Source organism: Phocoena sinus, chromosome 11 (genome assembly GCF_008692025.1).
Source record: "Phocoena sinus isolate mPhoSin1 chromosome 11, mPhoSin1.pri, whole genome shotgun sequence".
In the NCBI taxonomy this organism is placed as follows: Eukaryota; Metazoa; Chordata; class Mammalia; order Artiodactyla; family Phocoenidae; genus Phocoena; species Phocoena sinus.
Window position 1 is genome coordinate 100,361,621 of NC_045773.1, and position 14,332 is coordinate 100,375,952.

The window sequence follows — 14,332 nt, forward strand, 5'->3', positions numbered from 1 at the left end:
TATTAAAAGATGTACTTTAAAAAAAAAAAAAAGGACACATCTTTGTAAAATGGGAGAACATCAAATGTAAAGAGAAAGCCTTAAACACTAGCCAAGAGAAAAGGCATTATTATCTACAGAGAAGTAACACTTTGGTTCACATGAGACTTCTCAAGAACGAAGGCCGGAAGGAATGTCTTCAAAGCCCTACAGGAGAATGACTGCCCTTCTGGAATTTTAGACTCCCTGACATTATCGCCCACGAATGAGGCAACGTGAAGACATTTTCACATACACAGAGACCACAAGAATTTACCACTTGTAATGGCTCACAGGAAAAATAGTCAAAGAATATATGTCATTAAAAAGAAAAATAAACTCTAAGAGGAGGCTCTGTATGGAAAAAAAATAAGGTGAACACAAAATTTGATAAAATGTTAGCAAATGTGCTCAACTATTGACTAATTTTTAAAGATTTTTTTTGAATGTCAGGATCATAAGAGAATATTACAATTTCATGCCAACACGTTTGAAAGTTAGATGAAATGGACAAGTTCCTAGAAAAAAATACAATTTAACAAAGTGACACAAAATAAAACAATCTGAAGAGCCTAATAGCGACTAAGAAATTGAATCTGTGGCTTCAAATTTCCCACAAAGAAAACTCCAGGCCCAGACTACTTCACTGGTAAATACGGTCAAACACGCAAGAAAGAAATAACATCAATCCTCAAAATCCAGAGAACAGAAAAATAGCTCCGAATTAGTTTTATGAGGATATTACAAATCTTAGCATCAAAACCCGATAAGGACAGAAGAAAGAGAAAATTCCAGGCCTATCTCACCCCTGAACACAGATTTTTAAATCCTAAACAAATCTTTACAAATCAGATCCAGAAATGTATAAAAAAGATAATATATCCCAACCAAGTTGTGTTTATTTCAGGAACAGATGATTGTTTTAACATCCAAAAAGCAATCACTATATGTCACTACATCAACAGAACAAAGCCAAAAAATCATGAGATCACCTCAAAATATACGAAAGGGTTTGATAAATTTTAAGAGTCATTTATGATAAAAACTCTTAGCAAACTAGAAATAGAAGGAAACATCCCTAATTTGATAAAAGGCTTTACAAAAAACCTACAGCAACCACTTCAAATAAATACTTATTCCAAAACTCTCAAGCTCAGACATTTAATTAGGTTTAATTTTGTATTACCATACATAGTTCATTTAGTTCAATCTCCCCAATTCAATTTACTCCAATAAGAATCAAAGAATCATTCATGGTAAGACGACTTTTTCAAAGTCAGTAGCTGATAAATTGCCTTTTCCACTTAGATCTGCAAACCCCCTGGAATTCACTGTTGAATAATTAGGAGTCTGGGGTCAAGTTTCACTTTTTCCATATGGATACTCAATTGTTCGTACTTCGTTTGCACAGAAGTCTCCTCCTCCAGCCCGTTCCATAGTGCAGGCCCTGCCATGAGCCCAGAAATAATGCTGAGGTGTGTTTCTGGGCTCCCGCCTTCTCCGGGCCTCTGTGTCCATCTTGCATCAGCTCCACACTCTCACAATTACTGTAGCTTTTAAAAAAAGACTCGACGTCAAAGTGAGCAAATCCTTCAACTTGGTTGTTTGGCTATTTCTGGCTCTCTGCATTTCCACATAAATTTTGGAATACGCCCATCAAATTCCTCATTAAATCTCTCTGAATTTTTAATTAATTTTAAATTTAATTTTTAGTTTTATATTGGAGTATAGTTGATTTGCAATGTTGTGTTAGTTTCAGGTGAAAGCCGCAGCAAAGTGAATTTCTTTTTTTGTAGCTACTGTGGCCGTTTAATGCATTACATTTTGAAGCAATCCTACAAATTGTTTTTGGAGATATGCAAATGCGGTAATAACGTGAGGATGGTCAACATCAAACTGAAGGCAGTGGTCACCTCTGGGGAGGAAAGAGGAAGGGGGCGTCCATCAGGGCGGCACAGGTGTGTCAACTGCATTTCGAATGCTTTTCTTCTTTATAAGAATCTGTGGTAAATCCCAGCAAATTTGCTGGGTGGAGGGTACACTGTTCTACATTATTAGCAAATCAAATCAGTAAATGTGTGTTTGTATATTTAGAAGATTTCATCATTTTAAAAATGAATAAAGATAAATATACAATAGCTACTTGGTTCCCAACCAGCAATTAACTGGGAGTTCAAACTCTGCCGAATGGGCTCTACAAGGGTCATCTATTTATAATCCACTGTCCTTGGTCGTGAATTACAGTCTATAATTGTTATTTATAAATCTCACAGGGAGGCCCTTGAGAAAATAAATTCTTCCCTCAAATGGAAAGAAAACAGTTGATTCATCACTCAGCCAAGTGACAGAATAATTAAGCTATCCACCATATAAATCACTGCCTACGTTAACCATTCTTCATTTTCAAGACCACAAGATTATACATATGAAATGCCAACCGAAATGCAGTTTGAAAAGCAGCGTGATAATGTAATCACACAGTAACTCTCACTTTTCTGTCTAAACACAGGCTGACTTTAAGTTTCAGATGAACCCAAATGCTCCTCTCATCCTTTGAGTAAAGGAGCAGAGCACACTCCCAGTTGAAACAGTGAAGAGTTTTGCTTTTCCTTTCGTACAGGATGAGGCAAATTAGAGATACAGAACCAGCACACTTGCCCTTCTTGACTAATAACTTAGTAAGGGAAATTGTTTTCATTTTATTCGGTCCCCAGAATATCAATAAAAGCCTTAAATGTTCCGCTCGAATGGGCTCTGATCAAGGCTTGCTATTCCTCCTTTGATAGCTCTGAGGGTCTCATTCCCAGGCTGAGTCACCCTGAGGTTAGCCTTCCAGGCTTCTTTCCTTGGGCCAATGTAGTTATAACTCAGGTGGATGTGCCCTGGTGACCCTGATTTCTATACTCAATTTCAAACAGAGAAGAAAGTATCCCATAGCCGCATCCTGTCCACACATCCCATCCAGCTGTCCTATGAAAACAGGCACAGCCGGGTGCATGCAAAGGGAGTACTTTACATTTGACCAGGGAATCAAAGCATTAAACTGAAGGAAGCAAACTCTAAGTGGTGATTCCAAACCACAGGCAGCGGAGGGTAAACGTTCAAGGCTGGAAGAGCTTTTCCAGCAGCCCCACCACCGCATTTCACAGGCGACTGTCTCTTCATAACAACGGCTGCCGCAGTAAGACATGGCGCTGCCTGTACGGTCTGCTTGTCCACATCTGGCACGGTTAAGCCTTATCCTAAGAGCTCAGGATAAGTACAGCAGGCTAAGTTCACAGACCATTCCAACTCCCTCGAAGAGGAGATGTGACAAAAGTCTGCGGAGGACTTCTGGGAAACTTCTTCACGCTTAAAAAGGAAACAAGGGTGTTTCTTTTTCTGCCTCTGGGCCCCGTCGTATGAGGTGATGGTTAATGCTCCTGCCACCGTCGTTCAAGCCTGAGGGGAGAACACTCAAGGACCCAGAGCATCATCCAGGGCTTCCTGCTCTTGTGCCTCTCATTTAAGCCATTTCAGTTGGGCCTTCCTTGGTTGAAGCCAAAAGCATCCCTACCGCTGTCCTGTAACTGGTACCTCCCAATACCCACACCCGGGAAAAGCCCACTGACCTCCCGGCCACTGCATGCTTGACGTTGTTCTTTCTCCCTGCGGCAATCCCCCCCTTCATACTTCTATTTGTCTCTGGTCTCTATTCTCATGATCTCCTTTTAAAACTATGACTCCCCCCACCCAGCTTTATGGAGGTATAACTGACAAGTCAAAGCTATACATCTTAAGGTGACAGTCTGACATACATGTACATACATTATGAAGTTATTACTAAGACTATAAGTTTTAACTTATGATCCATCAATTATTAGCATTTGGTTTAAATGATCCTGTACAGCATAAACTTATCCCTCTGGTTGCGAAGACAGAGAGGCCAGACTTTTTCCTAAAATACATGGCACGTGGTTTGTCAGATTGGATAGATGATTAGCAAGATTAAAGATTTAATGTGTTGTCAATAAATAGGAAGTTCTTTCACATTTCCATCAGGTTAATGGGCAAGAAGCTGTAATACGGATGTTGAACGTGTGCACCGTCTTCCAGTCTATGCTACAAGAAGACGCTGAGGCCCTCACTCTTAGTTTTCTAAAGAAGTGTATTAAACAAGAAAGAAATTCATGGTAGTGATTCTCTAAATATGTAAATGTATCACAAGACCCCCTGCTTTCACAAAAATAAAAAGCAGTCATAAATCCACAGGTCTCTGATGACAGAGGCCCCAATACAAACACGGGGCCACATTCCATAGGACTCAGTAGACAGTGGGTCGGTGAAATGTCCTCGCATCATAAGGCTGGCAAAGCAAGCTGAAGATGGAAACCGCGGGCACCAAGGACCAGGAATTACGAGGACGGTGGTCGCCGCGCTCACAGCGGCTGTGGTGGTGGTGACAACAGGAATAACGCTTAACGTGGATGAAATGCTCACTGGGTGACAGGGTCTGCTCTGAATGCTTTACATAAAAGTACCAGGGTGGTTCCCACGGCAAACGGGTCCGTTCTCCTGCTCACTGCTTCTCTCCGCACCTGACTATCAACGATGACTACAGGGCATGTATAAAAGGTCCTACGGCTGGTCATCTCCCCTGCTTCTTCCTCTACCTCTTCCTATTACTTTCTTCTGGGATAAAGATCCTTCTTCCAGCAAAAGAAAAATATTTACATGCTTTTTTTTGGTGAGATGGAAAAAATGCACAGGGAAATAGTGAACAAAACTGAGATCCATTAATTTAACTACGACACAACGAAGCTGATGGGATTCTCCCAGCTGGATTTATTTGGGAATAGAATGAGGAAACACTGCATAATCCTGCACTAAGTCTCTACCAGAAAACATTTATGACAATGACAGCAAAACCAGATCTAGGAACTATTCCAAGCCCTGGAGATTAGCAAATAATCACAGGCTCAAGTCCTAATACAATTCTGGAGAGACATGGAAGGATTCAGAAATTAGCTAGCAAAATAGGATTTAAAAAAAAAAGAAGAAGAAAATTTTGACCTCCACGTGCACTGGTCAGCGTCAGCAAAATTCTACATTCACTTACGTGTAGCCCATCATTGTACTTCATATTATTTGATAATTATCTCTTGACAAATCTGTCTCCTCCTCTAGATTGGAAACAGCCTGAAGTCAGGAACTGTCCATTTCATCTTACTGACTCCAGGACAGTGCCCCGGTTTAGGCAACAACAGTTTACCAGCTCAATACTAGGAGCTCCCTGGAGTCAGCTTTAGATAAAATCCTAGCTCGGTCCCTTACTAGCAGCGTTATTATGGTTGAGTTCCCTGGTGGTTCCAAGCCTCAGTTTCATCATCTGTAAAATGGGTTAATAGAACCCCCACTGGACTCTGAAGAATGAAAGCTATAATATAGGGAAACTAGTTCAGTAGCTTGTACACAGCACTCAACAAATGGCAAGTATGATAAGGCACTAAACATATTAATGCCCAGACTACGGTGCACTGACCGTGACTGCAGGAAGACACAAAATAAGGGAAAATGGCCAGCCGTGGCCGTAAGAAACTCCCAGCCCTCGTATAGCAGAGCACTCGCCATTGATGCCTGGTACCCCAGGGACAGCAAGGACTAACTCTGACAGTTTCCCAGGAGTCTGTCCACGACTGACCTTGGAGCCCACGGGGCTGACTGGAGACCCTCTCACAGTCAGTGCCCGGATTACATCAGCCTAACTCTGTGCCTTCAGTCTCAGCCGCACCATCTTCTTATAATCATGTTAAATGTTCTTCTTAAGCCAGGCCAACAACATGAACCGACAAAAGGAGCCCCTTATTCCCCTCATATGTAGAACCACGACTACTCCATACAAATAGTTAAAAATCGCTAACACTTTCTTACTATCTGTATTACTTACACCTAACAACAAAATCTGCTCTATTCTATCTGAAGCAGGCAGTTTGCCATGATGGAAATGGAATAGATAAAGGTGCATGTGATGGGCGGAATAACGACCCCCAGAGATGTCCACATCCCAATCCCTGGAACCCGTGAATATGTTGCCTTACGCTCAAAAAGAACTTTACAGGTACGATTATGAAAAGATCTTGATATGTGGAGATTATCTTGTCACAAGGGCCCTTGTAAGAAGAGACAAAAATTCAGAGAGGAGGCAACGTGACCACACAGGGAAGGAAAGGAAAGAACGTAAAGCGATACAGAGCCAGGAGCCGGGAATGAGGTCGGGCCCAGAAGCTGACAAATGCAGGAGGTGGGGTCTCCCCTGGAGCCTCCAGACAGGGCCAGCCCTGCTGACACCTGAGGCTGAGCCCTGTCAGATCAATTCTGAAGTTCTGACCTCCAGGACTGTAAAATAATAAAGACATATTGTTTGAAGTTGCTGGGTTTGTGGTAAGTTGTTACATTAGCAATAGGAAACTAACAGAATATAATCAATAGATAATAATTATAAGTGAATAATTAGGAAATAGCTCTCTGTGATCTATAATTTACAAAGCATTTTACAGACATCTACTTTTTCAGCAATCAAATCCTAACTACCCTACCAGAAGTTATTAAGTTCGTTACACAAAGGTAACCATATAAATTATACAACAGTGCAGAGAGGCACACGCCGATTTTCTACTTTGAAGGCAGGAAAGTTTTTTTAATGACATTTAATACAAGAGACCCATTTGTCTACTCCTGGATCCTCTGTGTCTCCTAAGAGAAGACAGTTGTGAGCCCACTTAAAACTTGACTTCAACCACTAGCTTGTGGTCACAACTGTGTCACTCATCTGTGCTTGCCCCACCGTGGTGCTGAGCCCAATGCTCCATTCAGTGCTGGTTGGTGTTCCATCAATGTTGGCCGATTTAATAAACGACTGAATAAATGAAAGACTGAATGAGAAAAACTTAGAGCCTTAGCCAGGTTCTGCTTTTGATCATTTAGATGGCGTTTTCTTCCAAATTAACCAAGAAGGACCTGGTGCTAGAATAAAAAGAAGCAGCCTGGCAAAAAGTAAAAAAAAAATTTTAAGTTAAAAAAAAGTAAAAAGTTTAAAAATAGGTTTTTGTTTTTTTTCTAAAAAAAGGCCAACAAAAATGAAACCAGACCATCAAATAAATGATAGAAGGTTCTACTTTTAGTTAGGCTATAAAAGTCACAAAAGACCATCGGTCCCACTGTAAGCATGAGAAAACAATAAATTTAGAAATCTTTTGTCATAAAAGATACCGAAAGAGATGTGGATGCAAGTCTGAACGAACAGAATTCCAGACAGAGACGAGCCCTAGATTCCAGAGCTTCCACCGCTGGGCACGAGTAGGCGGAAGGCAGCTTTGGTTGGTAAAGAAACTCTGCTGGGATGAGGAGGGATGAGCCACGTGTTGCCCAGCCAGGCCTGGCTCTTGGTAGATTGGAAAATGCAGAGACAGCCAGCCCTCACTGCAGCCCAGTCTCCCTCCTGGTCTTTTTGCTCAGCAAGCATCGGTGCTGGAGGAAGCTGGCAGCTGGGTGGAAAGCAGAGAGAGATCACATAACCTCACACGCAGACCCCAACCTCTACCGCTCAGCCAGGTCTCACCGCTGAGAGGAGAGGAGACGTGAAATTCAGTTTGACTACTCCTTACGACAAAGGGATCCGGCTCATCACCTTCGCCGCCTGACCAGGGAAAGGGTAGGGCTTCCCGAGGAAAAGCGCTGTCCACCATTTAAAAAGTAGGACGAGTGAAGAAGCAGGAAAAATGTGACCCAAAGCCAAGAAGAAAGAGAAGATTAAAAGGAGAACAACAGAACTAAAGGGTTGGACGTAACAGACAAGGACTTAAAAATCACTACTACGAATATGCTAAAGAATTTAAGGGAAAATGTACAAAATGGGTGAAAAGATGGAGAATTTCATCAGAGTCATAAAAACTCTAAAAAGGAAGCAAGTAGAAACTGCAGAACTGATGAATACAATATCTGGAACGATTAACTCATTGGAGGGGCTTAATGGTTAACTGGACACAACAGAGAAGATGCGTGAACCCAAAGCTAAGACAAGAAAAACTATCCAACGTGAAGCACAGAGTGAAAAAATAAAAAAAGTCAAACCCCGGGCATCAGAGTTCTATGGCACACGTGCAAATGGCCTGATATACATGCAGTTACCACCTGAAAAGCAGAGGAAGAAAGGAGGAGAATTGCTGGAAGAGATACCAAATGAGAATTTTCGAAGAGGGTTGAAAATCACTAATTTAAGACAGCGAAACCCCGAGCAAGATAACAGACAGAAAAGTCATACACAGGTCAACCTGCTAAAAACCAGAGTGAAAAGATAGAGGCAATGAAATGACATGTTTAAAGAGCTAAGAGAAAAAAAAAGAAAAAAAAAAACACGCACAAACATTGGCAACCTAGACATCTATATTCATGGAAAATAGTCCTAAAAAATAAAGGTGAAACAAAGGCATTTCCAAACAAAAGCTGGGAAAATTCATGCTGCACTACGAGAAATGGTAAACAAAGTTCTTCAGACTTGAAGAAAATGAACGCAGAGAGAAATCATGATAGGCAGAAAGCAATGGTGATCAGTGGGGCAAATATCAAGGAAAATATAAAATAATATAGTTTTCAATTTCTTTAAAGGACAATCGGCTATTTGAAGCAAATAGAGCAACGTATTATGGGATTATAATACACAGAGAAATAAAATATGACAATAATAATACAAAAAAAGCCAGAGTAAATAGAATTACACTATTGTAAGGTTGTTAAATGTTTCATGAAGTTGTAATAGTTACTCATGGTAAAGTGTGATGAATTAATTATACATATTGTAATCTAGAATAACCACTTAAAAATAATACAAAAAATGGTGAAACTAAATAGCAATAGGGTAATAAAATATAATACAAAAGCCATCCGAAACACACCCACAAAACCTCAATTTCCAAATAAAGAAATAAAGAACAGAAAGAGAAAATGAGTAAGAACTAAGATAATAAAATTAAACCCAAGAACATCCCATGTAATTATGTTAAGTGTAAGATATATTCAACACTCCAATTAAATATGGGTTTACAAAAAGACCCAACTGTTTACAAGAGACACGTTTTTAATATAAAGACAGAAAGTGAAAATAAAATCACGAAAAAAATATACATTGCAAACATTAACCACAGGAAAGCCAATGTGTCTAGATCAGCATCAAAAAAAGCTGAACTGTGAAAGTATCATCAGTGATGAAGATGGATATTTCATGATAAAATAGCCATTAATAAAGCCCAAAATTTGTTCTCTGCTTAGACTAACAGGCTTGATAAATCCTCTTTTTTCAGCATACAATTTCAGGAGGTGTATGATCTCCTGTGTGTTTATGAATCTCTATTTAAAACCTCTTTTCAAAGTCACACTATCTTTAAATACAATGATTTTATTTTCAGGCACGTAACCCCCTCAATTATCATCTACTTGATTCTTTCATGTCAGTTACCTGGAACTTCACCTTCTGGTTGATGTCCTGCACACAGAACTGCTTCAGGAAGCGCTCATCCTCACTCCAGAAGAGGCGGATGTCAGGGATGTCGTAGAGGACCATGGCCAGCCGTTCCAGCCCAAGGCCAAAGGCCCAACCGATCTGATCTTCAGCACCAGCTACAAAGAAGAAAGAAGACAAGACAACAGGTTAAAAAGCACAAGGGCAATACTCCAATATAAAATAAGAAGTTTAAAAAAAAAAAAGAGCACGAGGGTCCACAGGTCCATCCCACTCCTGACACCCAGATAAGGCCATGGCGAGTGCCGACCAGAAGGGTGCTCGTGGGGGGAGGGGCCGCGGAGACACCCAAGGGGACCCCGATCTCACAGTTTTCGTGCTCCCCACATCCCTCGCTCCCCTCCCCGAGGCACTCTGGAGTCGAACTTCTCTAATACTGTCTTTCATTTCTGCTTAAATCCCAGGCTGGCTAAGCCCTGCTTCCTGCCTCTGAGATACTTTCCTGTAATCTGCGCCCGCCCTTTTCCAACATTCAGCCTCTATGTTCAAGTTACAGAGAGGAGAGAAAACACAGGCTCTGTCCCCAGGTGGCTTACGAGATGGGCAGGTTTGTTCAAAACATGCCACAGTGGACTGCTGATATTCAGGAAGTGTGTGTCCAGCCTCCAAGAACCCTCAGTTTACTAGAACACACTCTGACTCTTAGTAAAAGCTGCCCCAGTAACACACAAGGAGCAAGCCCGCCAAGGTGACATGCACACGTGGCACCAGCCCCTCCGAGGGTGAGCGTGTAGTTCAGACCTATGGCAACACATGAAGTCTCGGGTTCATTCACGTGAAGCAGAGTGAGATGGAAGACACAAACTGCTGTGCGAAGGGGGCAAGGGAGCAACGCCCAGCACAGGGAAAAGCTCACGAGACAGCGTCATTTCGACTGGACTCTGAGGGGCAAGCAGGACGCTGGGGGCGCTGAGCTGGCTCAGGATGCCCACCCCCACGCACACGCCCTGCGAGGGGACCCCTTAGGGACTGCTCCCCAACCCCTAGGGTTTCACTGCTGGGATTAGGTTACTTTATGCAAGTCCATCTTAGCAAACTCCAGAGAGTCTCCTGCTGGCTTAGGAGAGCTCAGCTGACGTGAAGAGAGGAGGCCCAGGTGTGGCCAGACCTGGAGGGAGGCCTCCGGGAGCCGAGGGAGGCCCTGGCGGCAGCAAGAAGATGGGAAGCTCACTCCCGCGATCGTGAGGAAATGGATTCTCCTGACAGCCCGAATGAGGGAAGACAGGACCCTGAGCTCCAGAGGCGGGGGACCAGGCCCTCTGCACCGGACTGCTGACGCACGGCGGTCGTGACATAACAAGTGAGTGCTGCTTTAGCCACTAAGTATGAGGTTATCTGTTACCCAACAAGAAAAACTAATGCTGCTCCAAATGCAGAGAAAGATGCAGGCAAGTTGCAGACTGAAGGAACGTCCTCACCGGCCGGGCAAGCTTCAGGCAGGAGAGACACGGCAGAGAGGACCTACCTCTGGCCAGGGGCTGGCGCCACTGTCACTTATAAATGGAACCACGAGGATAAACTACAACAACGGAAGCCACGAAGAAGTGTGAGCCTCACTGGATGATCTGTTTAAAAGATGAATGGATAAAAATATTCAAAATGAGATCTCAAAAGGAAAAGGTACAGAGAGAGAATGCGGCAGGAGGGGGGAGGGAAGACACGCAGGAAGAAAAGCACATGGCTGGGCAAGTGCGGAGCCACCGGTGTCCTGAGTAAGACGACCTCTCATGCGAGGCAGGGGGGAGGGGGGCTTAGCACAGACAGCGGGGCCGCGAGGGAGGGAGCACAGCCCCTGACCCTTGGCCGGCTGCCTAGAAGAGCAGCTAAGGGTGAGGCACCCTTTTTCGAGTAAGTCATACTGATGCCTGAAAACCACAGAGAAGGCTGCAATGAAAAATGTAAAACTTAATAGAAGTGTGATACACTGCTTTTGTGTCCTAAAAGAATAACTTTCTCTTTAAGCGACAATGCCCAGGCCTGATGGTGCGGTTCCACACGCCGAGCACTGCGTGGTCCCAGTGTCCTCGGCGACGGCTGGTCACACTATTTATTCTGGTAACAATTTGCAAAATACAGCAGCACGTACAAAGATCCATAACAACGCTCAAACTCTTTATCCTTATGATTCCATTAGGAATTTATCCTAAGGAAATAATTCAACAGAAGAAAAAAGATAAATGAAGGAAGATATTCAAAGCTGTATAACTTATTACAGCAAGAACATGAAAACAACCTAAATGCCCCAAATTAGGGAAGGCCTTGAAGTTATAGTACAGTTTAGTGTAGTCATTAAAAATCATAATTATACAAATAAATGTTGATCAAGTGACAGACTATAAGAAATTATGAAAAATGTCTATGATCAAATGAGTATGTACTATGCCACTACTATTTAATACAGGGGCACATGAGGGTTGTAACGTAAAAAAATAAAAACAAAATCCGATAAGTAAAAGACGGTAACAGCGCATTTTTATCTTGCGTTTATCTTAAGTAAGCTTTTCATTTGCTTAAGGATCGCTTTTTTTCCTTTTCTGTGAATGTCTTCATATTATATTTTTCACCCATTTGAAAAATGAGATTGCTGCTCTTTTTCTTGCCTACTTCTAGGGGCTCTGTGTTATTCTTGTTTTGCTTTAGGAAAGTTTCAGAAGATGAGGAAGAAAGGGAGGGTAACGGATGGAAGGAGCAAAAGCTAAGACACTAAAAATTGCTGGATGTGAAATAAACTCAAATACCCTGAATCTACTGCTCTTTCAATTATAGATACTGGGCTCTAGATGGCTGGTTTTATCTAAAAATTTCATAATAAAATCTAAAAGAGTTAATAATTAAGGAAAAAGTCTAACTCACAAAGCAACATTAATATTCCACCTCTCTTTATTATTTTTTTATTTGAAAAGATGTTTCAGAAACATGTTTTAAAGTTGTTTGAAAACTAGTACCGTTATGGGATGTCATGGTTATAAAAGGAAAGCAGCAGCTGTCTGTTTCGGGGGAGGGGGGGTTCGGGGAGAACTGCGCAAGTGGAGGAAGACGGGGGGACTTTATACCATGTGCCTTTTCTATCAAGTGTGAGGAGAAATATTCCAGATCAAAAATTTTCATGGCTAGATAAAACACAGTAGTTTCTCTTCTGCTTATTTTTGAGAAGTTATAAGAACAAAGCACTCCTCCCCTGACACAGTGGTGCCAGACTTTCAAGAAAATCATGTGACTAGCGAACATGGATTACAAGCTGAACCGACCTCTTTATTTCTATGAGAGCCAACACATTTCCAAGCCTGGAAAATCAGTGTCATTATCCGTGGGGTTTCAGAAAACGACCACAAGCTCCTGCATATCCTCCCCTTGAATCCCAGTGGGCTGTGACTGCTTCAACCCACAGGGTGTGAGGGAAGTGATGCTACGTGACTTCCAAGGTTACGTTAGAAAAAGCCGCCCAGCTAGTGCCTGGTGGCTTGGAATGCCCGCTCTCCAGACACTCCCTCCCAGGAATCTCCCTGCAGAACACCCTCTCTTAGAACCCAGCCGCCGAGCTCTGAGCAGCAGTCACACGCAGAGGCCACGCGAGGCGCTCCAATGGACAGTCCCAGGTGAACCCCGTCATCCTAGCCTCGCGGCAGGCAGGTGAGTGAGGCAGATTCAGGAGGATTCCACGTGCAGCATGAACAGAGAAAAACAAAAAACTATAACAGAACATTAACAAACGGAACCCAGCAATGCGCAAAAGGACATCGTATCACGGCTGGATTTATCCCAGGAGTGCAACGTTAGCTCAGCGTATGAGGACCAATAGTGCAATTCATTTAATAAGCTGCTTAAAAAAGAAAACGCGATCATCTCAATAGATGCAGAAAAAGCAACTGGCAAAACTCTACATCCATTCATTATAAAAACCCTCAGCCAATGAGGAACACAGGGGACTTCTTCAATCTAATAAAAGACACAATTAATAAACAACAGCTAATAGTATACTCAATGGTGAAAGGCTGGTTGCTTTGCCCTCAGGGTCGGGTTGAAAAGAAGGAGGTCTACTCTTGCTATTTCTATTTCTGTCTGAGTTCCCAGCTAGTGGAAAGCAAAGGTAAAGAAGAAATAAAAACAGCTTAATAGATTGGAAAGGAAAGAGTAACACTGTCTTTATCTGTAGATGGCATGATTGTTTACATAAAAATTCCTCGGGAACGCATCTGACAGGAAACAAATACATGAATCTAGGAAGATCACAAATATACAATAATCCATGGTGTGTGTGACTCGGGGCCTCAGTCCCACGTGGCTGCCAGTAAGGACAGGCCTGAGAGGATGCCAGGCTCAGGCCAGCAAGGGGCCATCCCATCAGCACCTGAAATCCCAACCAGCTTGTGTGTCGAAGCTCAAGGACTAGACCTCCACGAGGAGCAGGGAACAGCTGGCCTCCAGCTTCCTGCCACTGCCCACAAGCCTTGATTCTCACAATCATTCTTACTGAAAAGCCTGCTTGTGACAATCTATTACCAGGAAGGGCTGTAAGAAAGGGCATCTATTCGCTGAGCTGTACCAGATTCTGTTTTGGAAACACTTTGCTTTGGTCCCATCTAGATCTGCTGCTTCTGAACTGCACCCCCTGCACTGAGCTACCGGCCTATTATATTCGTAAGGTGCCAGGAACTCCTTGTCAAGAATGCCGGCCACTAGGTCACTCAGTCTTCCTGCGAGTCTTCATGAAATAAGCTGGTCTCAGATCTAAGAAAATGCGAACAGGAAAAGCTTCCTTCT

General features: G+C 42.6%; 1 protein-coding gene across 1 annotated transcript in view; it reads right to left on the bottom strand.

The window, feature by feature from the left end:
• Window positions 1-14,332, bottom strand: part of FARS2 (phenylalanyl-tRNA synthetase 2, mitochondrial) — a 388,891-nt gene that overhangs the window by 165,732 nt on the left and 208,827 nt on the right. Inside the window, exon 6 of the mRNA XM_032650151.1 lies at window positions 9,509-9,669. Within this exon, the coding sequence (XP_032506042.1) occupies window positions 9,509-9,669 (161 nt within the window). The remainder of the gene's footprint in view (window positions 1-9,508; window positions 9,670-14,332) is intronic.